This window comes from Camellia sinensis, chromosome 12, assembly GCF_055761805.1.
Source record: "Camellia sinensis isolate YWXY chromosome 12, ASM5576180v1, whole genome shotgun sequence".
Taxonomy (NCBI): domain Eukaryota; kingdom Viridiplantae; phylum Streptophyta; class Magnoliopsida; order Ericales; family Theaceae; genus Camellia; species Camellia sinensis.
In genome coordinates this window covers 110,746,743-110,773,370 of record NC_138972.1, presented here as the reverse complement: position 1 = coordinate 110,773,370, position 26,628 = coordinate 110,746,743, and the positions used below count along the sequence as shown (strand labels likewise).

The following is a 26,628-nucleotide window of genomic DNA, read 5'->3' as shown; positions in this document are numbered from 1 at the left end:
CTACATATTAAGGACTAACGGAAGAACAAGCATCTAACGAATCATATTGATCCTACTACTACTCCACATGCTCTCCTAGAAAAATCTTCTCATCTGTCCTGAAGACTATATACAGGAGATCCACACCTGTCTGTCTGTCAGCATTTTTGAAAGAGTACAACAATATCCCTAATTATCATGACCATCCAATCTATCGAGTCAACCTTGACCGATGGGTTAATGCAACCAGCTCCAGGTTATTTCCACAGTGCAAAAGGCTGTCATTGAGGGGACGGTGCTGGGAATACAAAGGGACTGTGGAATAGAAATCCTCTACGAAAAAGTGAAATTTCACTATTTTGTATGCCAGATTGCTGGCAAGATTTGTGCGTTTGTAATGTATATCAGGCTTAAATTTTGTTTGAACTAGCACACCACCACCTTCACTTGTCATATTGGTTACTAAAAAGCACATTTGGTGGACCATAATTGTTAAAATCCACCTACTCTCCACCTACTTCACCCACTTAAACCTACTCCACTAAACCTAACCCACTACACCACTACCACCTCACCTACTCCACTAAACCTAACCCATTACACCACTACCACCTCCACTTCACCTACTCCACTACACCACTACCACCTCACCTACTCCACTAAACCTAACTCACTACACCACTACCACCTCCACTTCACCTACTCCTTACCTACTACACACTCACCCTCTTCTATATATAGGAATCATGAATCATTGTAATATATAACAACATATCAATCAATAATAATATATACAATTTATTCTCTCTCTTTCTCTATACATTATTTCTTACATGGTATCAGAGCTGGTTTAAAACCTAGTATTTTCGCTTCCCCGGCGGGCGGCAACCTCACCTTAGCCGCCCGCCGGACCTCAACCTATTCCGCTGATAAAATCAACAAAGATTTGTGCAACTGTAGTCATGTGTGAGGCTGATGGAGACGAATTCTTCACCTCATATGACGAGACAGTCTGGAACTGGAAACACTGCAACATTCTGCTCTGGAATTCTGCAGCAGCTAGATTATAGCTTGGTTGAGTGCCAAGCTTTGGTTCTTCCACCCACTCTTGAACTTGCCCAGCAAAGTGTGAAGGTTCATGCTTGTGTTGGAGGGACTAGTGTGCGCGAAGATCAGTGCATTCTCTCCAGTGGGGTTCATGTTGTTGTTGGTACTCCTGGTCGTGTGTTTGACATGTTGCGGAGACAATCACTTTGCCCTGTTTGCATCAAAATGTTTGTCTTGGATGAAGCTGATGAAATGCTGTCACGAGGTTTTTAAAAATCAGATCTATGATATTTTCCAGTTGCTGCCACCCAAAATCCAGGTTGGGGTGTTCTCAGTTGCTGCCACCCAAAATCCAGGTTGGGGTGTTCTCTGCCACAATGCCACCAGAGGCTCTTGAAATCACCAGGAAATTCATGAATAAGCCTGGAAAGAGAAAAAGCTCATGCTAGGATTTGCGAAGTGATTCGCTGCAGGAATTTTGGCTTTGGATGAAACCCTTACCATACTCCACTCATTCTCTCCAACTGTTCTAACTTTTTATTTTTATTATTATTATTATTATATCAAATAATTAATGCACTCATGTTCCCCACTAACAGTGTCCACTTTTGACCCAAACCATTTTCAATCCATCATTTCTCCTTCACCTTTTGCACCCCACTCACCGACTCTCTCTCCACTTTATCACATGGGTTTGTCCCTCTCTCTCCTCCATTTGATTTCCAAATCACTTTTCCTCTTTTTTAAATACCCCACTTTATTTTGAAACAATCGCACTGATGTTTTTCATATAATCCATCTATAAATATTTTTTATCTATTTTCTTTCTCCCTTGTTTTCTTTCATTTTATTTTTATTTTTTCAACAAAACACTCCCAAAACAAAAACAAAAAAAAAAAAACAAAAAAAAAAAACAACATTTTACAAACTTGTCATTTCTTCATGCCGGGGATCAACCCCGATCAGCATTTTACACCATAAAAAATAAAAATAAAAATAAAAATAAAAATAAAAAATAAAAAAAAAACACAAAACAAAACAAAACAAAACACAACCAACACAAATCGGAACAGTGGGATTTTTCTTCTCGCCTATTCCGCCGGTCTTTTCTTCTTGCCTCCGTCCTGGGCGGTCCTTGACGGTGTTGCCTCCGTGTTTCCCACTCCACTGGGCACAATCACTACTCCCTGCTCCTCCACTGCAGCATATGGCGGCCCTCCAAATCGGAACATCACGGAGGCCTTCCGCTTCAGCTCCTTGTTTTCTGCCTTTAGCACACTTATCTCTGCTCGCGCATCCTTATACATGCGCTGGAGCAGAGCCAGTTGGGCGTTTAACTGCTGCACCTCATTTGTCCTACTCTGCAGCCGGTTCGACAAGTTTGTAACCGCAGTCATGGTTTCCACACATGACTTCAATGTATACTGATTGGCTTCCACATCCGACTGCACTGCCATTCTTTGCTCCACAGACCGCATCGGAAAGTTCAACGGAGCAAAACCAGAGGTGTTTGGTTGAGGTTCACTGGCCACCGCACCAGTTCTCTCTCTTGTTGACTCATTGAGGTCAGGAAAGAGAGTGAGTAGACCACGGGATGAAGAGGCCATATTCTGGGTAGCTGAACGGGAAGAAGAGGCCATGTTTTTTGGGTTGCTGAGTGTTTCCGAGAAGGGTTGGATACAGAGTATTACAGAGTTTCTCTCTCAGCAAAGGAAGAGTTTTTTCAGAGGATTTTCAGAAGTTTTTTGTCTGCCTCAGCCTCAGCATCAACCTTGGTTAAATAGCGAGGCAGCCACGCGTATCGCGCGCCACTTGACGCCAGACGACAAACGGGCGCGCCAGCCAAGGCACTCACGTGCCTCGCCATCATGTCCGGCACATCTTTTTATGGATTGGGCACGCCTTTTGATGGCACGCCTTTTGAAAGATTGGGCACACCTTTTGAGGGTGCGACTTTTTAAGGGTCCGACAAGACTCTGTAAACTGTCCCGACATTGATTCCGGTTAGCTCCTTTATGGGTCCGACAAGACTCTGTAAACTGTCCCGACATAGATTCCGGTTAGTTTCTACAAGGGTCCGACAAGACTCTGTAAACTGTCCCGACATTGATTCCGGTTAGCTCCTTTATGGGTCCGACAAGACTCTGTAAACTGTCCCGACATAGATTCCGGTTAGTTTCTACAAGGGTCCGACAAGACTCTGTAAACTGTCCCGACATTGATTCCGGTTAGTTTCTACAAGGGTCCAGCAAGACTCCGTAAACTGTCACCACAACTGTCACAACATTGTCTGCTACAACGGTCCGACATGACCCCATAAACTGTCTTCTACATCGGTCTGACACCGCCATCCAGTGTCCTCTACACCGTTATGACACCACCATACAGTGTCCTCTACAACGTTATGACACCCCCATACAGTGTCCTCTACAACGTTATGACACCACCATCCAGTGTCTTCACCAATGGTCTGACACGACCATACAGTGTCTCTTATCCTCTTTTATTTTTATGTATTTTCTTGTTTTGTTACTCTCTCCAAACTCAAGTTGGTTAGTTCCTATCCCCCTTGAGTTTGCGGGGGGCTGTTAAAATCCACCTACTCTCCACCTACTTCACCCACTTAAACCTACTCCACTAAACCTAACCCACTACACCACTACCACCTCACCTACTCCACTAAACCTAACCCATTACACCACTACCACCTCCACTTCACCTACTCCACTACACCACTACCACCTCACCTACTCCACTAAACCTAACTCACTACACCACTACCACCTCCACTTCACCTACTCCTTACCTACTACACACTCACCCTCTTCTATATATAGGAATCATGAATCATTGTAATATATAACAACATATCAATCAATAATAATATATACAATTTATTCTCTCTCTTTCTCTATACATTATTTCTTACAATAATCATAGTGTCAAAACGCCGACCAATTAAAGCATATAATCCAGCCAACCATACTCACATAGTCAGAACACCGACCAATCAAAAAGCATTCAGTGGACCATACTTGTATGGTAAAAACTGGCACACCACCTTCGCTTCAGTTTCAATCAATGCCAAGGCTTCGACAAAAGAGTAAAGAGAAGAGAGTAAAAGTTTTAGTACTTGAGCCTCTAAAGGAAGTGTAGATGGCACAGATCCTATCCGCAGGCCAAGCCTATTGAGTTATCAAAGGTGATCCAGGGGCCTTTAGTGCCATTAGTTTTTCAAGCACGCTCTTTTCTTATTAGTGTCTTCACCGGCTTATACTAGGGGAATGTAACGGCAAGTTGACCAATCAAACTACTATTGAAACCATGACTGTTAAGAACAGTAGCATTTATGTTGATTGATCTGAACAATCCAAGTTCCATATAATCATATATTTTGTTTTGCTCCATCAGAGAAAAGAAATTCATTCAGGTCCCACAAATGCCTCATTCAACATGCATATTATTCATCCAGATCAAAACTTGAAAGAAAAAAAAAAAAAAAATACCCCACATTACTTGAGCTAAAAGTGATGTCCAAATGCATTAGTAATGGTTCATCCACAAGGCAAATTTGGTATTTGCCTCAATTTGCACCACCACCACCACCATGTTTTATAGGAAACAAAACTAAATATTATTATAGCCTAGGGAGGAGGGGGAAACAAAGGACATAAAAAAAAAAAAACAAAAAACAAAAAATAGTACAACAGTGCCGAGCAATATCTCAAACCAAATCATGGTTCCCCAATAATATTAGGACACAAAACTAGTGAACTTGGGATGGTTCTGAAAGTCTCAGGAAAACAGAATACAATTCTTGCGAGATCAAAGCTTACCACATGAATCCACAGCCTGTCGTAATAACACGCAGCAACTTGAAATGAGTTTCAAATCAGGTGATGCCAAAGCAAGACACGCTGGTAATTCATCCTATTCCTCCGGCTTGATTTTGAGATCCTTAAGTTTGGACTCCAATTCATCGTCATGATCAGAAGCCTCCTCTTCATCCTCCTCCTCAAAGCCTTCTCCCTCTGGATCATTCTCATCCAACGGCCCAAGCATATCTGGAGAATGCTTGAATATCTCCTTCAGCTCATCAACCCCTTCATCAGATATGAAATTTCCGTCCAGGTTCAGTAACTTAAACCCTGGCTTACGTACAACTGCTTGAGCCAATACCCTGGCTCCAGCCCTTCTTATCGAATTGGTACTCAGATCAACTTCATTTAACTGGCTGTGACTGTCTTCAAATGTTTTGGCAATCAAAATCGCACCATCATCCTTTAGTTCATTCTCAGACAAGTTTAACTTGGTGAGAACTTGTTTTGCAGCTATACACGCAGCCAAAGCAGGAGCAGCTTTTACAGTGATGTCATTTCCGGCCATATCCAACACTTCAAGTGAAGGAGCGGTATTTGTGAGAGCATTAGCAAGAGCTATAGACCCCTCATCCTCCAGATTCAAATAACTGAGGTAGATCTCAGTGAGATCTGCAAATCCAGATAAGGCCTTGCTCAAAGCAACTCCAGCTTCCACGCCAAACATATTGTCACGTAAATCCAGTTTCTTTAAATGGGTACATGTCCCAACAGCTTTAGCCAGGGCAACACCACCCTCAAAGTCTACCCTCGTAGAAGAACACCGGAAATCCTCCAGGAGAGGAGATTGTTTCACAAGCTCAGAAATAGCAATTGCCCCCTCATCTCCAGTCATGTTATTATGAAATTGAAGGATTCTAAGCTTTTTAGTAGAAGGAATCAACTCACACACTGCTCGCGCTGCTTCCTCGGAGATTCCATCGTTCATCAAGTATAGCTCCTCCAAATTATTCTGTGATTTGAGGAGTGCTCCAAATGCCCTCACACCCTTTTCGCCCAAGGCATTGTTTGAAAGGTTCAAATACCGCAATTCACAAGCTTCCAGCGCTGATGAAAATATATTCATTACTTCAAGAGCTTCGTCCTCTGACCTTCCGGCAATGAAGTCTGATAGGTCTACTTCTGTTAGTTGATCCTTGAGGGAAGACAAGATGGGCTCAACAACACGTGCAGCATCCAAGCCAAAACTTCTATTGCTGAAACATATCTTAGTATATGCATTTCCTGGTTCACTCAATGGCTTTAGCAGTTCTTCAGCCTCCTCTGCATCAATGAAGGCCCGGCGACCTCCAGATATATCAAAAATATATTCATCATACGCTTTCGCTTTCTCAGAGATCATCACTTCCCCAACATCATTAGTTCTGGGGCCTCTTTTTAGAACTTCCAGCATAAGCTTACTGGACTCTTTAGCATACAGTTGCACTGCAGAACTTCCATCACCATCTGACTCCTTCTCGTAATGCTGGTTTGCAGTAGCAAAAGCCATGCTTTCTATTTGCTTGGCATCATCCTCAGCTTCTTCTTTGCTCAGCAGACCATACTTTCTAGAAAAAATGGATGGCGTAGTAAGATTCTTAGTCATTCGCTCCACAAGCAATAGCCTGGTACTCTGACTAGGGGGCCATAGTTTAATTGAGAATGTGCGGTTTTGAGTTGTGGAATCCATGTCAAAGTACCTGAAACCATGAGTTGCAACTACACCATAAGCTTGTTATGAAATCAAAAAGCAAAAATATAATAAAACAATACTCCAATCAAAATTGATACTTAAAATCTAAAATGACTTTGACTTGCGAAATATAAAATTCCAATACTTCAAGCAATCCACTGAAACTGTTGAAAAATCTCCAGACTTTCAAATTCTAAAACAAAACATAGACTAAAACCTATATTACATGGACTTGGGTCTGGGTGGCGATTGTGGGTGTGTATCTATAGATTAGACCCATCAAACTTCAAATTTAAGGTTACATAAACTCGGCAAAAAATGGTCATATTTTTATATTTTTAATCTATTATGTAAGATAAAATGGTGATATATGTAACATACAGTGAAAAAAATGCATTTTACTCATTTTATAGCAATTATACAACAACAAATACATACAATGCTTGCATTAAATACAAATATAAGAAGCATCCGATGAACAGTATTGAACATGTAAAAATTTATGTATTATTGATTGATGTGTAAATTACAGATGGTGAGGTACTAATTATATAGGAGAGGATTGGGGAGTAGGTGAGTGTGTGTGGTAGGTGAGTTGAGTGGAGGTGGTAGGTGATGATATATTCTAACAGCCCCCCGCAAACTCAAGGAGGATAGAAACTAACCAACTTGAGTTTGGAGAGAGTAACAAAACAAGAAAATATATAAAAATAAAAAAGGATAGGAGACACTGTATGGTCGTGTCAGACCGTTGGTGAAGACACTGTATGGGGTGTCATAACGTTGTAGAGGACACTGTATGGTGGTGTCAGACCGATGTAGAAGACAGTTTATGAGGTCATGTCGGACCGTTGTAGAAGACAGTTTATGGGGTCATGGCGGACCGTTGTAGAAGACAGTTTATGGGGTCATGGCGGACTGTTGTAGAAACTAACCGGAATCTATGTCGGGACAGTTTACAGAGTCTTGTCGGACCCTCGTAGAAACTAACCGGAATCTATGTCGGGACAGTTTACAGAGTCTTGTCGGACCCATAAAGGAGCTAACCGGAATCAATGTCGGGACAGTTTACAGAGTCTTGTCGGACCCTTGTAGAAACTAACCGGAATCTATGTCGGGACAGTTTATAGGGTCATGTCGGACCGTTGTAAAAGTTGCACCCTCAAAAGGCGTGCCCAATTTTATCAAAAGGCGTGCCATCAAAAGGCGTGCCCAATTCATCAAAAGGTGTGCCGGACATGATGGCGAGGCACGTGGGCGCCTTGGCTTGCGCGCCCGTTTGTCGTCTGTCGGCAAGTGGCGCGCGATGCGCGGATCGGCCCTGGCTATTTAACCAAGGTTGAGGCAGAGGCTGTGCAAACCAGTTTGAAACCTCTAAATTTTGGCAGTCTGAAACACACTGTAAACCCTACTCTGAAACACTTAGCAACCCAAAACATGGCCTCTTCTTCCCGTCCAGCTACCCAGAACCTGCTCACGCTCTTTCCAGAACTGAACGAGCCCACAAGAGAAATAACTGGTGCGGGGGCCAGTGAACCTCAACCAAACACCTCTGGTTTTGCTCCATTGAACTTTCCGATGCGGTCGGTGGAGCAAAAAATGGCGGTGCAAACTGATATTGAGGCCAATCAGTATACTCTGAAGTCATGCGTGGAAACCATGACTGCGGTCACAAATTTGTCGCACCGGCTGCAGAGCAGGACAAATGAGGTGCAACAGTTAAACTCCCAGCTGGCTCTGCTCCAACGCATGTATAAGGATGCGCGAGCAGAGATAAGTGTGCTAAAGGCGGAAAACAAGGAGCTGAAGCGGAAGGCCACCGTGATGTTCCGATTTGGAGGTCCTCCATATGCTGCAGTGGAGGAGTATGGGGGAGTGAACTTGCTCGGCGGCGTGGAAAACACGGAGGCAACACCGGCAAGGGCCACCCAAGACGGAGGCAAGAAGAAAAGACCGACGGCAGAGTAGAGAAGGGATAGAAAAATCCCGCCTGTGGGTGTGGTTGTTTGTGTATTTGGTTTGGTTTTTTTTTTTTTTTTTTTTTTTTTTTTTTTTTTTTGTGGAAAATGGTGATCGGGGTTGATTCCTGAGATGAATAAAATATGGGTGATCGGGGTTGATCCCTGAGATGAATAAAATATGGGTGTTGTGTAAATTTATAAATTGTTTTGGTTTTTTTTTTTTTTTTTTTTTTTTTGAGATATATATATTGTTAAACAAAAACAAATTGTGTGGATGGTGATTTAATAAAATATGATGGATATGATTAAAGTGGGCGGATGGAGAGTATGGACGGAAGGGTATAGGATAAAGAGAATAAAAAAAGTAAAATCAATAAATAAAAGAAAAAAGGGTGCTAATGGTGTGAAAGAGTGCTAGTGGTGGATTTGTGAAAGGAATAAAAAATTAAAAAGGAATGTGAGATTCAAATGTATTTGGACGGGGCCGACACTAATGAAAAAAAGGAGATGAAGGGTGTATGGTTCGTTTTCTGATCAAAAAAGAGGGAGTAAAATAACTATAAAAAAAAAAGAAAAGAAAGTGGAGACCATGAGAAGAGAGTAAAGGGCATTGGTTAGTGGGATTGACTAGTGGTTGGAAGATGGAACTGTGTTAACAGTAGCTGTCACTGAGGGTTCTCTGTCATCAGCAATTTCTGGCTCACTACCCTGCAGCTGATCGCGATCATGATCGTCGTCGTTGAGGAGATCGAAAGGGTTGACAAAAGCTGGGGTGGAGGAATCGGGAGACTCGGAGTCATCGTCGTTGTCGAGTTGATGATCTTCTTGTTGTTGTTCTTGAGATTCTTGTTGCCTGAGGTTGGAATGGTACCACACAAATCGTTGTTTGACACATTCAAGATCTTGAGGTTTCCAAGCTTGGAAAGTTCTCTTGGTATTCTTCCTGTGAGCCTGTTACTGTTTAGTCTCAGAAATCTGAGATTGGAGAGGGTGGAGAGTGAAGAAGGGATAGGCCCAGTGAGGTTATTGTGGTAAAGATCCAAGCTCAATAGGCTCTTTAAACCTCCAACTTCTTTTGGTATTGGCCCAACCAAGTTGTTCATGTAGAGTTCCAGGTACTGAAGATGTTGAAGCTTCCCTAACTCGGGAACAAGATTACCTGACAGCTTTGCATTTCCAAGGTCCAGGCGGGTGACCCGATTAGCAGAGTCACAAGTGACGTGAAACCAAGTACAAGGATCCACCAACGTCGGATCCCAACTATGCAACACATTGTTTGGGTCTTTCACTGCTCTCCTCAATGCATACAGAGCATCCCCTTCTTCATTTGCAAGTGCTGGCAGTGATGATGATGATGATAGTAGAAGAACAAGAAGAAGAAGAACAGAGAGATCAAACATAATGAAGATTGGCATTTGAAAACTTTGAAAGTTGTAGCTTCTTCCCTTCCCCGAGTCGCTCTAGCAACTTGAATTCCTGGAACCCACCTTCAGACAGTCATGGTCTGAGAGAGCCGAAAGGTAAGAGAGAGGAAGATGCAGTTACAGTCTGGGTATGTGTAGAGGTCCGGCGGGCGGCCAAGGTGAGGCTGCCACCCGCCGGTGAAGCAGAATTACTAGCTTCTTAACCTTGCTCTGATACCATGTAAAAATTTATGTATTATTGATTGATATATTGATTGATGTGTAAATTACAGATGGTGAGGTACTAATTATATAGGAGAGGATTGGGGAGTAGGTGAGTGTGTGTGGTAGGTGAGTTGAGTGGAGGTGGTAGGTGATGATATATTCTAACAGAACACATATCCTATGCCATTGTACAAGTGTTCAGTGTCTGACAATGGTATTTGATTTATTTAGATACAAGATATAACGCTGTACTGTGTACAACAAGGATCACTCTTTATTAAAAAAAGATGGATAATCAATAAATAAGACTCGCAACAAATATTTCTCTCACAGTTTTCAGACAAAAGCAACCTATTAGAAAGGAGTGTACAATATTTTCTCATGACGGACTGCAGACTCACATTTATCCGAAAAATGAGTGCCTTTAGATACTTTAATTGTAATGCAAAACTCCTAGTTCTATTGCAACCTCAATTGTGTAATGATGCAGGTGAAATTGAGGCCCCGTTTGGTTTGCCTTTGGAAAAATTTTCAAAACACTTTTCAAAATGCATAACCAAACACACAACTCAAAATTACACAAAACTCAATTCAAAACTCAAAACCAAACACACAACACAAAACTCAATTCAAAACCGTTTTTAAAACTCTTTTGATGATATAGTGTTGAAGATGGCTAGTGATGGGATTGTTAAATTATTTTTATAAAAAATTAAAAAAAAATAATTTCTATAATTAAAAAATATCTAAAACAAATATAATTTTTTTTTCTTCAAATAACAGGTTGCAATTGCAAAAAAATAAAAAATAAAAAAAATAAAATTCACTGTTCTGGTCAATCGGCCGAATGATCGGGTAAACCCAATTTGCTCTTTTCAAAATTCAAAATTCAAAAACACCTTTCAAAACTCATAACCAAACAAATTTTCTCTTTTCAAAACTCGACTCACAATTTCACACTCAAATCACAACTCCAAAACTAAACCAAACAGCCTGAGTTTTTCCCCTTAAACAATATTGAAGTTGTACACAAACTTCATGAAGAAACGGATTGTAAGGAAGCATTTAGACCAGCGAAAATCATACTAAAGCCCAGTGTTTTAAAAAGCTCTAGGAGCTAAGGTCTCCTGGAACTTAAGCTCGAGGCACAAGATGAGGCGCAAATAGTACAAGATCAGCAAAATTTAATATAGGTAAAGTTCAGTACATAAAATAGATCATCACTATGAGTTATTACTTATTAGTGCATAATTGGTGCAAGATTTATTGTGAAATACTAAGTTCAGTGCTGATTTTATGTACCTTTTTATGACAGGGTAGGATTGAGTCAGCAGTAGAAGCCACTCTCACTCTGGCAGAGGCGCAAGCAACTGATTACAACAAGAATGACATGAATCATAAGAAGCAATAAAACAGAGTAAGAATAACAAAAGAAAAAAAAAAAAAAAAAATAGAACCAGTCTCGGTTTGCTGGCCAAAATCAAAGGAGGAGGCGGCGAAGGAGGAGGAAAACAGGGGCAGAAAAAAACAAAAAGAAACCAAAGGTGGATAAGGTAGCAGCACTGTTGTATTACCCAAATGACCAATGGAATTGCTAAACAATTGTTAATTTTCTGTTCTATTAAGTCTTCAATTACTTTTCAGGAGAAGGCAATAAAATCCTGTAAAGGAAACATAGGCTGGAGAAAAATCTAAGCGAAGCGCACAAGTTGTGCACCTAGAGCCCCAGCCTCAGGCGCACGCCTCACCTCAAACAGTTTGAGCCACACAGTTGCGCCTTGCAGAACACTGCTGAAGCCAATAGCTATGAAGCTAAAAGAGAAACCCAGTTGGTGAAGCATTAATGGTGATAAATAAAAACAAAGGAGAAACCCATTGTATAAAATCTTTATGCTACAGCATGAACAGCTGAATCCAGACTCGAGAAACAGTCCCAGTTTCTGAGAAAAAGCAAAAGAAGCAAAGAATACAATAGAGAGAGAGACAGAGTTAAGAGCAGTGATTTTGATCAGCTTTTAGACATGAATCTAGAGGTTGCAATTTCTGGAAAGCAATGTTTTGAAAACCAGACCGGTGAACGAACCGGAAAAAGGACCGAGTGGACGGGTCACCGGTTCAACCATCGGGTCAAAGCGGTTGAACCGTGATGTCATAATTAAAAAAATAATTATAAATTATAAATAAATAAAAATATTTATAAATACTCAGATAAAAATGAAAATTGTTACATAGTATTTATTGATAATATTTAATAAAGTCATAAATGATAAGAAAAGTTTACTTGTTTTAAAGAAATTAAATTTTTTTAACATTCCCTCCAAACAAATTAATTGAATGCTAGATTTAATTTTGGAGGAAAATGAAATTTTCAACTCTGCCTCCAATTAATATGATTCAAATAATTTGATTGAATCCTACATAGAATTTTCTAGATTTTCTTTGAAAAACCTTTCCCTATAAATAGCAATAGACTTTCATAATCTCCTCAAACTTTCAATGAGACTCCTCCTTATGAGAGGAGACTCTTGAAGTAAGAATTTTTAATTAAAATTTTGAAATATATATATATATATATATAAATAAATATATAAGAAAGAAAGAAAGAAAAGAAGAAAAAAAAAGACAAAAGACAAAAAAAAAAAAAAGAAGGGGCTGACCCTCAAAACCCGGTCTGGGTCGCCGGTTTTACCAGTTCAACTGCCGGGTCTACCAAATTTTCAATTTTACACTGGTTTTGGCCTTAGTCTGGGTTTAGAGGGTTTTTCGGACCGGAACAAGGCCCGATTCCCGGTCCGCTCCGGGTTTCAAAACAATGTTGGAAAGTATGCACTGTCCTTGCACTGAATTGCTAAAGGGAAAAACATAATAAAAACAAAAAACAAAAAATGGGGCAAAAAAGCAATCACAAACCAGTCTATTTTTTGCTATCAAGCATAAGATAAATACAGCAGTTTCTTCAAAAAGATGCCCTTAATAAAAAGCCCAAAAAACCTGAGAAAATATAATTTCGCAAGCTGGGAAATACGCCATAACCAAAAAGAAAAAAACAAAAGTACACTTACAATCAAGTAAGAATATGAAATTTAATAAGTTGGCAATGGGTTGATTGAGGTTTGTTGATTCTTTTGGATTGATGGGGTTCTAATTTCTTTTGATTGTGGGATTGGTTTTCCTCGCAACAATTCTAGAGCATTCACATCTTTTGACTAGTTTGTTAGGGGTATGCCCCTTGAATATTGTACAAACTGATGATTCCTTTTAATGAAGTTCTCACCCAATTGCCTTGTAACGTGTAGTATTATTATATTATATATATACTAGCGATCCACACATGAGATGCATGCGCAACTCGAAAAAGAAAAGTAATATTATAAAAATAATGACAAAAAGAAATGCACATATAGTATGTGTTGCTCAAGTGATAAGAGTCTTTTTTACGAAACCCATGGTCTTAGGTTCGAAGCCATTCCTCCCCTTTATATAATTTTACAAAAACATCAAATATAGGGGTATTTTGGGAAAACCCAAAATATGAGACATTTTGTGTCAATACCACGAGAACCCTTCACAAATATAATAAAGATAATAGTATAGAAGGTATATATGTATGTGAAGTGAGAATAGACAACACACCAAAGAGTCAAACACTCCCACAAAATGATTAAAAATAGGCAACAATCATCGTATAAGAAAGAAAATGGGCCAAGGAAAATTAGCATGTCAATGCAAGGAGTTTACTCCAGATTTTCGTCAAGTCACATGAGTACATTAACCAAAACCTCTAGCCCTGATCTCCATTATGCACAAGATCAGATCTTTGTGCAAACAACACCACCAGGTTAACATCCATAGCCCTGACCTCTGTAATGCAAAAGACCAGATTCTTGTGCAATAAAATAAAAACACTAACACCACCCTGTTAACACTCATCATTTCTCTACCAGTCGATGGAAAAAGCATCATAAAGATTGCCCTTTCCATACAACAATCCACCAGAAAGGACCTTCTAAAACGAAGTTCAGCATCAATTAGACAAAAAAAATTCAAAAATACAATATTGAACTTGCCATCAAACTTCAGTGCCTGAATTCCAAAAACCAATCCTATAAATAGAAGCCAGTATAAGTCCCAATAATTCCCCATATAAATTTTTAAAATAAATAAATAAGTTATGCCCTAAGAAGTATGGATATAAATATAAGACACAGATGCGACATGATCACACGACAACATGACAAATCTTTAAAAATTACATGGCAAGGAAGGACACTACAACAAATAAATATAAATATTTTCATACATACATGAAAATAATAATTTCTTCAATCTGTATGTCACAAATACATTTACATTTTATCGTATCAAAATAGTAAGATATCTTTTTCTACATTCTATGTACTTGGGGGGAAAATGTAAATAAGGAGTCTTAAATCTCAATATCTATTCTAAAAAAAAATTCTTTTAAAAAAACTTTAACTAGAGGAAGCTTTATACTTCGGCCTTACCATAGAGTTCTATAACTTTCAAAAAATGCAGAGAGGTCTACAACAGAATAAATAAACAGCAGCCTAATATCAATACAGATTCAATATTCTTGTCATCTTATTCTTTAAAAAATTCAGACTGATGGCATACATCTTTTCAATATTGTTGTTTTTCAGCTATGCAAACATGAAAATTTCACAGATATGCAAAAACAATTCACAGAGAGAGAGAGAGAGAGAGAGAGAGCATGCAAAGAAACATTTAAAGAAAGCAGAATGCTCCACAGATATATTTCTTTTCTTTTTACTGTTCAACTACCAGAATATTAACCCCCCAAACAAGTCTTTCAGAATACACATAGGGACAAGTTTTAATTTTTTTTTTTTTTGTACATCACAGGCATAAACACTTTGTTATCAATCGGAACATATGCGAAGCCTACCGTATATTTGTGGTCTGCCAGTTGCTAATCATAATCCCTAAAATTAGACGGAAATTAAATCAGATAAGAAGATAAGGTTCGAGAGGTCTGGTAGAGAAGATAGTCACTGTGAAGAATAAAAGGCATAACCAAAACAGATCATCAGCCAATGAACACAATTTCCACGCACAAAATTATATCAGAACAATAGATGTGTTTTTCACCTTAAAATGAAACCCTAATTCTTCAGACATATCAAAAATTCAGAACTAATTTACAAATATATATATATATATATATATATATATATATATATATATATAAAACAGAAGGTAAAACCGAAAAGAATTCAAGAAATTAAAGGATTGAAACGAACCGCAAGAGTGAGAACGAAACCCTAGAAGCTTCGCGAGCAAGATCGAAATCCGTAAACCCTAAAACGAAATGAGAGAGGGAAAGGGAAAGAGAGAGAGAGTGAACTTTGTTCGAATCTATGACAGAGAGAGTTCATCAAACACGCCGAGCATGATGGAATTAAGGAGGCATACAGTGTGTATCTATCTGTGTGCTTGGGAGAAATGGAGGGAAATCATGAACTCGAACTGGCAATCTTTGATTCCTTTTTCTTTGTGGGTTTAAAATAAACATTGTTATTTAAAATAAAATAAAAAAAATTAATTTAATTTTTGAGAGTAATCAATTAAACAACCATGCTACAGACCTGAGTGGGGTCGCACCTAGCGAGCCCTCACTGGTTGAAACTAAAAAAAAAATAAAATAATTTTTTTTTTGTCTAATCACAGCGTGTCACCTTACTGGAGTCGACCCCAGTGGAGGTTCGAAGCATTTTTCTCAATTAAATAGTAAAAATAACTTATTTTTTTAAATATTTTTTAATTATTAATTAATTATATTATTTACCTATCATTAAATTTAAAAAATAATTATTTATATATTTTTTATAGAATTATTGGAATTTTTTTTTTCAAATTATTTTAAATTCGATGGACGTCACGAACCTCAACCCTGATCATTTTTTTATTCATTTACTTCTTGAAGTATGTGCGCAGCCCAATTGGGTTTGATTTTGGGTTGGGTTACGGCCCGTGGGGTCTCACATCTAAGCCCAATATCAACCTTAATAAGACCCTTTCAAATTCATTTCTTTCCGCGCTTGATATGATAAATAAATAAAGAATAATGCTTGGGACTCCCTTTTGGGGGTCACCCCTCGCCTCCTTTTGCCACATGACGGGTAGTGATTGGGAGAGCAGGAAAAAAAAGAAAAAAAAAAAGAAAATGTAACCAATGAGAGAGAGAGGGGGTCAAATGGGGTGGGAGAAAAGGGAGGATGAATCATTGTTGATAAATAAATTATGCTCGTATAATTACATTGAATTCTCTAAAATTCTAATTCATCTAACATCTGAACTTATTTCATCAAAAATCCACTAATCATATGAATGAAAAAAATAATATTATCATCTCTTTTATATTAAAATATACATTTTACCTTATATATTTTCATACTATTTGTATTAATTTTGATCACTATAACCATGCAAAAAGAAAAATCAGTATAATTGTCTCAAAAATGTGAGACTAATATTTTCTACAAACCTTAAGGAGATGAATGCAGTTTGTTGGAAGGCCGTTATTAATAATAACTTTTTGATCTTCTGTTCCTACTTGGTCAATTATTGGAAGGCCGTTATTAATGAGAGATGGCAAATTCAATAGGTGAATTTGTTCAATTACACTCGTTTAAACTTGTTCAAATACATAAACATATTTAAATGAATTGCATCTTACAAATTCAAAAGGGGTATGATGAGTATGTGATGAGGCATTCACCAAAAGGGGTCTTTTACAATCCCAGTATCTTATCTCCTTGTTCGGTAGAATTAGGATCTCGGTCTTCCACTTTAGCACCAAATCCTTGCAAGTTTTATATACTCGACCCATGTTCAAATACTTGGTAGTAGAAGAGCTCCAGCTTTCAAGATGTTAGAACGATACAGCCACCAGATATGCTCGCCTTTAAGAAAGGAAATTTCCCAGAGTAATTATCTGGGAGGCTTCTCCAGGGAAATCCAACCAAATTTCCCTTTTCGGAAGTCTGTCAAGACACGAAATGCCGCTTGATTAGTGTCTCCATTGAACAATTGGAGTGCGAGCTTCTCAACAAATCTGCAATTCAGGAATTTAACAGTTCCAAATCAAATCAGTGATTGAAGTGGAATGAAAAATGTAAAAGTTACCGTCTGTAAATAGCTTCCAAAAGCAAAAAATGCATAATATCATATTTTATGAAATAGAATAGATATTTATCAACTTTCTGATGACCAAGTCATGATTCTTGCATACATGGTTTTCCTGATTGGGCTTTCAGAATATTTTCCTAACTGTTCTGTCAAGTGGGTCACACTATTGAAAGTGATTACACTAGTGCACCGTGGAACACAAACTTAAACTTACGTTTTACCACAGTGACCATCTGTGTCAATCTTGTAGCGCTTGTAAAGAGCTTTTGTACCTGGCGATAACAAACATTGTTGTTAATACTCTCAGAATAAAAGCAAAAGAAACTCTGGAGTTCAAGTAAGCGAGACCACATTGAGCAACTAGCACCAGTGGTTTAGAGCTTAAGAAGTTATACTAGACAATTCAAGTGGTTTTGATTTCAAGAAAGTTGCACCACTATTAACATGTAGCAGATTCATTTTGAGTTTAAAGAAATTCTAAATTCCAATAAAAGAGATCTATCTGTGTAAATGTGCAAGCTACTGCAGAATCAAGCCTGGATGTTGGAAATCAAAGCAAAGGGAAAGCCTCCTCTCAGTTTCTGCCTTTCCAGCAACCAATGGCCATGTCTCACAACATGGTCAAACAGTAAGTGAAGATGAAAGGAGCTAAAACATACAGAGAGAACTTGGTAGTGTCAAACAAAATTAGTGAAACTGTAATCTTTCTTCTTTTTCCTTTTTTTTTTTTTCCATTTTGTAGTAAATTTTTTAATAACAGATAACATAGGCAAATGACAAGCGGGAAAGTTCTTATTTAATTGTCGTAATTTCTTTCCTTCCACTCAAATTAGCCAGTCCATATGCTCTGTTCATACCTTCATAGTTCTCAAGTTTCAGTACACCATTATAAATCTCTGTGAAGTACAATTTAGTCTATAAAAAAGATTTAGCCCCTTGAATCCCAGTGGTGAGACATCCATTAAATTTCTGTTTCTTTGCAAGTCACTATGAGCCATATATCTAAGAAAGGACACATATAGTGGATTCAATTAGCACACTTCCGTTTATAACATTCACGTTCCAGAATCTGTATGATGTATCAATACATTATGAGACTTAGGACCCAACTAACCTTCCTGGAATTTCATTTAATTTAGGTAAAAACTAAAGCTAGAAAAAAGAAAATACTAAAAATTTTATCATCCCACAAAATTTATTGTCAAATCCATTAGTCAGGGAAGATGTTACTATTTGCTACTTCGAAATGTATATTACACATTAATTTTTTTCTGAAGCTCTTTCATGTGTAACCAACAATGCTACTTTGCTATATAAAAAAAAAGAAAAAATTAAAAAAAGAAAAAGAAAAAAAAAGGCCAACATGATTCCAAGAGAAAGCAAAATCAATTGGAAAAAGGAAACGAAGCACACACCAACTGTTGGAAGCCTTGAAAGCATTTGTACAAGAATGGCCGCAACATCAATGACATTATAGGATCTTTCCCCAATATCATCACATATGGCAAGCTTTATTGCTGATGTCTGATCACTTATCCGCATTGGGATTATACCAGGGGAATCCAGCAACTCCAGATCCTTCCCAAATCGAACCCATCTTCCCAAGGACAAAAGAGAAGTAAAATGTGGAAAAACAAAATGAAACAGTCAGCAAATTTACTGAACATCAACCTCACATATCACTAGTGAAATAAAGTGTGTTTCTTCAATGCAGACAGAAGTAAGATGCAAGAATATAATTACCAAAAAAAAAAAACAAGATGCAAGAATAGCCTAAAAAATAAACTTGACCCATAAGTCAAAAAAAATTCTAAATTTCTGTTAATAGTTTTTTCAGCCACTTCTTAACTTTGTACATTTGGAAATTCATAAAAATTTCAAACTTCATATAGATGAAATTACAGGAATATCTTAAACAAAAAGCTTTTTACACAATCTTTTTTTCTCCCCAAAATTTCTGTTAGTTTTCGAGCCACTTTTTAGCTTTTAACTTTCAAAAAAATCTAAGTTCTTGTTGGCAAACTTTCAGCTTCAAGTAAAATTCGGAAGAAGCTTTGGTTTCTTTGAGCATCATCAATGTCAGACATAAATGAAAAGCCAAACTGAATGTCACTAATAACTCTTCTCATTCCTAATCTACTTTAGATATTAAGTGATTCAAACGATAAGACATACTTCAATTCTCTTGTAACTCCTGGTCTTGGAGCAGCTGGACACATCCGGCGCTTCAGCAAACGGTTTATCAAAGATGATTTACCAACGTTTGGATACCCAACTATTCCAGCTCGAACCTATCAAAGAATGAAGGCTATTCTCATAAGCAAAACAACAATTTGTGAAGATACCACCAATTTCACTGAGTCATTCACAGATTCAACCTAGAACTACATCTGCAAACAAGAACCCTGTTTCCCAAAAAAAAAAAAAAAGGGGGAAAAAGAACAGCACTTCCCAAAGTTTCCTTGAAAACATTTTTTTAGGGAACAAAGTGTAAATGCTGAGAATTCAATCGTTCCCTAACTTGGCCTTATATGATAAGACATGACTCAACAAGTTTTTGTAACCTTTGACACCACAAATGATGTAACTACAAGAGTGTTTCAATAACTCAGCATTTTTTACAAGATCAAACTCACATACAAGAGAACACTACAACCAACAGTAAGAGATTTCAAAACAAAACAAAAGTGCTACTGCTAGAGCTGTGCATTTTACTTGATGGAAATTCAAAGCAGCTCAGTGGACATGTCACCTGAAAAAGCCACGAAACAACCTGCAACTGGATCATCTCTGGAAACAATTATACCCTAGAGTAAGGTGCATCAAAATAAAGCTCTGAGAGAAACTCACCGGACGAGGAAGTAATCCTTTTGCTCTGCGCTTCACATTCACACCAGCTGCTAATGCCTTTGCTAACCTATTCAACTTCATGGTGCCCTGCAACACATTCAAGAAAATCATCCCCTTTATACTCCTTGAGCATAAGGGGAGATTTGTAGTTGAACTACCAAAATGAAAAGAAATGCATTGACTTGAGTACCATCCCAAGCTGCCCATTGGAAAAGACAACCTTCGTTCCTTGCCTTGCAAAATAAGTTGCCCAATCATTCCGGTCCTCGGTGGATATCATATCATCTCTATTCAAAACTAAAATTCTTTTTCTATTGCCAAGCCATGAATCCATCTGTTGAAATAAGTTCAATTAATAAATGAATGAATGAATGAAAAAAGTTCCAGATTAAAAATATGAGATTTGAACTTCTTTGTTTCAAGAATGGACGTCAGATGGCATGTTAATAGAACTACGATTGCTCTCATTCCTAAAGTTAATAGCCCGGAGAGAGTGAAACAATTCAGACCAATCAGGCTCTGTAATGTGACCTACAAAGTCATTACAAAAATTTTGGTGGATTGAATTAGACCTTTCCTTGATAGTATTGTGAGACCCAATCAAAGTAGTTTTATCCCTGTTAGAAATACCAGTGATAACATTATCATCACTCAAGAAGCTATCCACTCTGTGAGACATATGAAAAAAGCTGGTAGTATGGTTATGAAAATTGACCTTGAGAAAGCTTATGACAACATATCTTGGCACTTTCTTAGAGAAACTCTTCATGAGGTTAATCTCAATGAACAGTGGATTGATCTTATTATGTGTTGTATCACAACTGTGAAATCTGCCATTTTGTGGTATGGGGAAGCTTTAGAGGAGTTTAGACACACGAAGGGTCTAAGACAAGGGGACCCTTTATCCCCTTATCTGTTTGTCATTTGTATGGAAAGACTATCTAAAATGATTAGCCACTTGGCTGATATGAAAAGCTGGAAGGGTGTAACAATTTCTAAGGGTGGACCTTGCATTACTCACTTGTTTTTTGCATATGATCTCATCCTTTTGGCTAAGGCTGACCCTAGACATTGTGATTTGATTGCTGAAGTTATGGAAGGGTTTAGCTCAAGGTTCTGAAAAGCGGTTGCGGTCGCGGTAACAGTGGCGGTGGCGCGGTTGCGGTTGCGGGATGTAAAGGCCGTAGTGTAACGGTTGCGGTAACCGGAACCGTGAATTTTTTTATTTTTCGCACAATTTGAAAAAAACTTACCGATAAGCATATTTTTTTTCCATGATCATATTTATTGGGTTAAAAATAAATATTGATCAATTTTTATAAATTTTTAAGTATGATCCAATATATTTCATATTTTTAAATCACTATAAACTGAGTTTTTTATATTTTATTTTAATAATTAATAACTTTATATTATACAAAAAAATCAATCACTAACTATTATATATATAAGATAAACAATGATAAAAGTAAGAGAACAAATAAAAGCCTAAATATATATATATATATATATTAACCAAGCCAAATAGATAATGACCACACTTATTATTATTATTATTATTTTCAAATAATATATAAATAGACACACACAAACAAAATAGTTGAATGATAGCAGCTGAATAGAATAACATAGGCCTTACAGCTTCAACAAATCAATAACATGTACTTCATCTTCCTTCTTTTCTGTCTCTATCTCTTACTCCTCCATTTTCTATCTTTATCTTCCCTCTGCTCTCTATCCCTCTTCCCCCATTTTCAGCTTTTTTTTGTGTGTTTTTTCGAAAGAAACAATTTGGAACCGTTACGTAACGGTGCATAACAAGCCGTTACGGTGCCGTTACGACCATTATGGCAGCCGCTACGGCCGACACACCTGTGAATCTCAATCACACTGCAAAGGCGGCCGTAACGGGTGGCGGTAACCGCCAAAACCGTTACGTAACGGCGTTACGTAATGGTTGCAGCCGCTTTTTAAAACCTTGGTTTAGCTCCATCTCTGGACTTAAAATCAACTTCCAAAAATCGAAACTTTTTGTGTCACCTAACATTGACAGAAGAAAGGCTAGAGAGTTGAGTAGCCTTTGTAATATCCCACTTACAGCTAATCTTGGGAAGTATCTGCGTGTCCCTATCTTACATCAGAGAGCTAACCGAAGCCAATTTAACTTTATTTTAGAAAAAATGCAAAGCAAGCTGGCTGGGTGGAAGATGAAAGTCTTGTCTATGGCAGGAAGAACTACCTTGATCCAATCTGTGACCTCAGCTATTCCAACATACCCAATGCAAACTATGGCAATCCCCAAGAGGGTGTGTAATGAAATTGATCGCATCAATCGAAACTTCCTTTTGGGGGGACACTATGGACAAGAAAAGGATTCATCTTGTGAATTGGGATGAGGTGTGTAAAAGCAAAAAGTTTGGGAGGCTTGGAATCAAGAAAGCTTGTGAGCAAAACATTGCCCCACTCTCCAAACTTAGTTGCAAAATTCTCAATAATGAGAATAGTTTGTGGATTAAGGTTCTCAAGGCCAAATATCTCAAGAATTCCAACCTTTGCAACTAGAATAAAAGAAAGAAGGCTTCTCATGTGTGAAGAAGCATCACAAAAACCAAGAACATCTTGAAAAAAGGTGTTAAATGGTCCATTGGTGCCAACTCTAATGTCAATCTATGGAGTGATTGGTGGTGTGGTGTAAAACCTTTGGAAGAATCTGTTCCCCACTCCCTAATCCCCCCACATGTTGGCTCTGATTTGATCAAGGTGCACTCTCTCCTCAATGAGGAAGGTGATTGGGATGTGAACACTATTAACCAAAGCTTCCCAACCAATGTGGCTGAAACTATTTTTAAAGAAAACCCCCCTCTTTACAATCCATACCCTGATCAACCACATTGGAAAGGATCTCTAGATGGTTGTTTCTCAACATCTAGTGCCTATAACCTGTTCATGGAGCATGATGACCAAAGAGAAAACTGGTAGTGGCTCTAGAAATGTAAAATTCCTCAAAAGATCAAGTGCTTCCTTTGGGTTGTGCTCCATGGAAAACTTCTGACAAATTGTATGAGGGTAAAGAGAGGGTTGACTGAAAACCCATCATGCCCTTTTTGCAATGAGATGGAAGATTTGGATCATCTTTTCAAAACTTGTTCAGGAGCTAAGGCTGTGTGGATGGCGGTTTTCACTAGAAATTGGTACCTTGAGATGAGAAACTCATCTTGGTGGAACTGGATATTATGTAATTTAAAAAAGAAAAATAGTATTGGGAACAATACTCCTTGGTACATTATTTTCTCAGTTGCTCTCTGGAAAATCTGGAAAAACAGAAATTTAAAAATTTTTGAAAACAAAAATATCAGTATCTTTGAGAGTGTTAAATTTATCTCAGAATTTTCCAGAGAGATCAACCAAGCTTTCACACTATTTGTTACTCATCCAAGACAAACACATCTGCTAATCAAGTGGACTTTTCCTTCTTCAGGTACCCTCAAGTTGAACACTGATGGCTGCTACAGAATTGCCAGACCTGGAGGATTTGGAGGGCTGATCAGAGATGAAAAGGGAGCATGGATTTGTGGCTACTATGGCAGACTTGAGAACCGCACCAGCCTGGAGGTAGAACTATAGGCTGTATACAAGGGTCTCACCATTATCCTCCGAAAAGGCTTCAACAAAGTGATAATTGAAACAGATGCGGATGAAGTGGTGAAACTTCTTGAAGAAGGCCCTGGCCAAAAACACCTCCTCATAGGTCTAGTGGAAGACACAAGAATAATCTTAAATGTCTGTCAATGCACCGTACAACACATCTACAAAGAAGGAAATCTTTGTGTAGACTCAATGGCCAAGCTTGGAGCTGATCAACCTGAGGACATCCTTGTTGTAAACAACCCACCTGCTGAAATGAGAGAGCTCTTGGTCTCTGATATGGTGGGATTAGCTAGGGAAAGGGCTTAGTCCCCGTTTGTTTGTTTTAAATTCCGATGTACCGGGAAAAAAAAAAAAAACACTCTAGTGTTGAATACAATATGGTATGGTGTTTGGTAACACTCTTTCATTATGCACTTCAATAAACATGATTTCTGAATGAAACACGTTTTTCATTTCTCTTTGTTTTTTTAATCCAGTTCAACAATTGAAAGATGTGAGGACCAGCTTGTATTTCTCTTGTAACATAAAGATGAGGTGAATGACAGCTCATGAAGGAAGAGTTTCACACTTCTTTAGTGCTCAAAGTAAATAAAGCTCAAAAAGAAAAACATTCTTAAACAAATGCTGACCAAACTTAATTCCTTCTGATTTATGCATTATGTTCATAAACATGGACCTCTCTCTCTGGAGAAGAAGATGCAATATGTATGCATAGCAAATAACAAAAGATTTGCGCCAAAGCTTGAAATATATTTTATATTTCATTTACTTATTAGCAGCATGGTACTGTCGTGCAAGAAGTATGGAATTATTTCTTTTCATATTGTTCTTCATCTAGTGTTTCTTTCCATTGGATTAAATTTTGAACAGATATGTGATGGAGAATATCAATAAGGTTAGAATGTAAATATTAACAGAATACACCACAGGCAGTGTGTTTTCTAGGTGAAGGTGCTCATAGGTATCTGTGTGTGTGGGACTAATCGTAGAACATAGGGTAATAGAAACAGGGAACTCGACGAGAACAAAAGATTTACTTACATACAAAAAGCATACATCCAAGAACCCCAAATCTATTTTATTTTTTATTTAAAAATAAAAAATAAACACAGAAGTAGTTAACCTGTGGATGACTTGTGGACATAGGAATCCTTGCATCTCGCACTTCTATCACGACATCCATCAATTTCAGTTGTTCTTTTAGTTCTTTCTCAGTTTTGGCAATATGACCAGGATACCACTGTTCAATTAAAAGTCTCAATAAGTGTACAGCCATACATAAGGATGACTGATCCGAGTATAAAATTTCTCACCAAAATTACCATTTCAAGATCAAATATGCGAATGCATAGCTAATTCCTACCTGAACAGGGCGCAACGACTTTGTCCAGTGATAAAGATCAGCATCAAGATCAACCCAATAGTTTTCTCCTTCGTTGACGTCAAATGGATCACTGGAATTGGAACCCCCATTCCCATACCACCCTGGATTTTTTCCACCGACAATCTGAAAATATTTGGCATCAAGACTAAGGGTCTGTTTGGATGGATGTGCATTTCAAACAAAGGGATTTCAAATTAAATAAATAGAATAACAATGAATTAAGATAAGTTAAGATAAAAGATATATAAATTTTATTTTAGTAGGACCCTTGTAGCTCAGAAAATAATTCTTAGCATGACTTCAAATAACTATTTTTTCGTTATATTAGTTATTTCAAATCCATCATGATAACATTATTCAACTCTTGAAATTCATAAGAAAACTATTATATTTAAAATTGAGTTATAATTTGTCATTGAATGTAAGAAATCCATATCTATCCAAATGGACCATCATAAGTTCTTCATTCCAACAGCCAGATGAGAATAGCTTCATAATTATACCAGTAAAGATAATCTCAAGCCCTATAGATTAATAAAAATGAAAAAACAAAATTAACTATTTAATTGCAGTTCAAAAAAATTAATTGAACACACAGGGAAAACCAAAGGCTCTACTCATCTGAACCTAAAACAACTAACGCCGTGTTTGGTTTGGGGATTTGGAGAGGGATTTAGAAACGAAAAGGGAAAAGGTGTGTGAAAGGTGAAATATAGATATATTCTGTTCACATTTCACCTACATTTTTTTCATTTCTCTTTCCAAATCCCTTCTCAAATCCCCTAACAAAACACAGCATAAAAAGGGTTTTTTTTTTTTTTTTTCTTCCCATCCTTCAAAAGGACATAACTGAACAAAACTTAGAAACCTAAAGACAAGGAACAGATGAGTTGCCTGAATTGTGGGGGGAGAAGAAAGAGGAGAGGAAGCTGAGAGAGGCTTGGATGATAATCTGCTCCGGCATTGAAGAAACTGCCCAGCTATTGCAGGGTTTGGAAGACCCGGCCCGTATAGCTGAACCGCCATTTCTGTTCTTGGTAGTACAAAGTCGGATAGGTCTTCTCTGTTTCTCTCCTTGCGGTCCGTTTGGTTTTTTGTTTTTTGGGAATAGAAAGAAGAAACAAGTAAATTATTGGACAAATTACATATACACCCCTCGAGGTTTGGCTAAATTACAGAAACCCCCTGAGGTTTCGAAAATTACATCCCGCCCCCTGAGGTTTGTATTTTCATAACAATTTGCCCCCTGAGGTTTATATTTCATAACAAATTACCCCCTAATTTCTTATGCAAATATAGCATTCAGGGGGGAATTCGTAATTTCTCAAACCTCAGGGAGGCATCTGTAATTTAGCCAAACCTCGAGGGGTGTATATGTAATTTGCCCTAAATTATTTTAATAGTTAAATTT

At 37.8% G+C, this 26,628-nt stretch overlaps 3 protein-coding genes and 1 long non-coding RNA gene across 9 annotated transcripts; all 4 read right to left on the bottom strand.

Annotated features, from left to right (window-relative positions):
- Positions 1-470: 470 nt before the first annotated feature.
- Positions 471-3,882, bottom strand: LOC145804710 (uncharacterized). Its single transcript, XR_014347019.1, has 3 exons — positions 3,788-3,882; positions 645-3,711; positions 471-568 (listed from the first exon to the last, which is right to left on the bottom strand). It is a non-coding gene; the product is annotated as an uncharacterized LOC145804710 (long non-coding RNA).
- A 660-nt stretch (positions 3,883-4,542) lies between these two features.
- Positions 4,543-15,739, bottom strand: RANGAP1 (RAN GTPase activating protein 1). 3 transcript variants are annotated; one of them, XM_082899572.1, is made up of 4 exons: positions 15,448-15,703; positions 15,093-15,129; positions 11,468-11,535; positions 4,543-6,583 (listed from the first exon to the last, which is right to left on the bottom strand). In XM_082899572.1, the coding sequence occupies exon 4, from the start codon at positions 6,571-6,573 to the stop codon at positions 4,957-4,959; it is 1,617 nt and encodes a 538-aa protein (XP_082755698.1). In that variant the 5' UTR covers positions 6,574-6,583; positions 11,468-11,535; positions 15,093-15,129; positions 15,448-15,703; the 3' UTR covers positions 4,543-4,956. The 3 variants fall into 3 exon arrangements, with proteins under 3 accessions (XP_082755698.1, XP_082755697.1, XP_082755699.1); XM_082899571.1 differs by lacking the exon at positions 15,093-15,129 and having other exon boundaries at positions 15,448-15,732; XM_082899573.1 differs by lacking the exons at positions 11,468-11,535; positions 15,093-15,129 and having other exon boundaries at positions 15,448-15,739.
- LOC145804709 (uncharacterized) lies at positions 6,554-10,336 on the bottom strand. The gene has a single exon (XM_082899574.1). The coding sequence runs from the start codon at positions 9,950-9,952 to the stop codon at positions 9,203-9,205; it is 750 nt and encodes a 249-aa protein (XP_082755700.1). The 5' UTR covers positions 9,953-10,336; the 3' UTR covers positions 6,554-9,202.
- A 1,046-nt stretch (positions 15,740-16,785) lies between the features above and the next one.
- EMB3129 (GTP-binding family protein) lies at positions 16,786-26,345 on the bottom strand. 4 transcript variants are annotated; one of them, XM_082899568.1, is made up of 10 exons: positions 26,112-26,343; positions 25,197-25,340; positions 24,957-25,073; positions 20,376-20,519; positions 20,186-20,272; positions 20,088-20,108; positions 19,511-19,626; positions 18,751-18,932; positions 17,550-17,607; positions 16,786-17,261 (listed from the first exon to the last, which is right to left on the bottom strand). In XM_082899568.1, the coding sequence occupies exons 1-10, from the start codon at positions 26,241-26,243 to the stop codon at positions 17,138-17,140; spliced, it is 1,125 nt and encodes a 374-aa protein (XP_082755694.1). In that variant the 5' UTR covers positions 26,244-26,343; the 3' UTR covers positions 16,786-17,137. The 4 variants fall into 4 exon arrangements, with proteins under 4 accessions (XP_082755694.1, XP_082755695.1, XP_028083631.2 ...); XM_082899569.1 differs by having other exon boundaries at positions 20,406-20,519; XM_028227830.2 differs by lacking the exon at positions 20,088-20,108 and having other exon boundaries at positions 26,112-26,345.
- Positions 26,346-26,628: the final 283 nt, after the last annotated feature.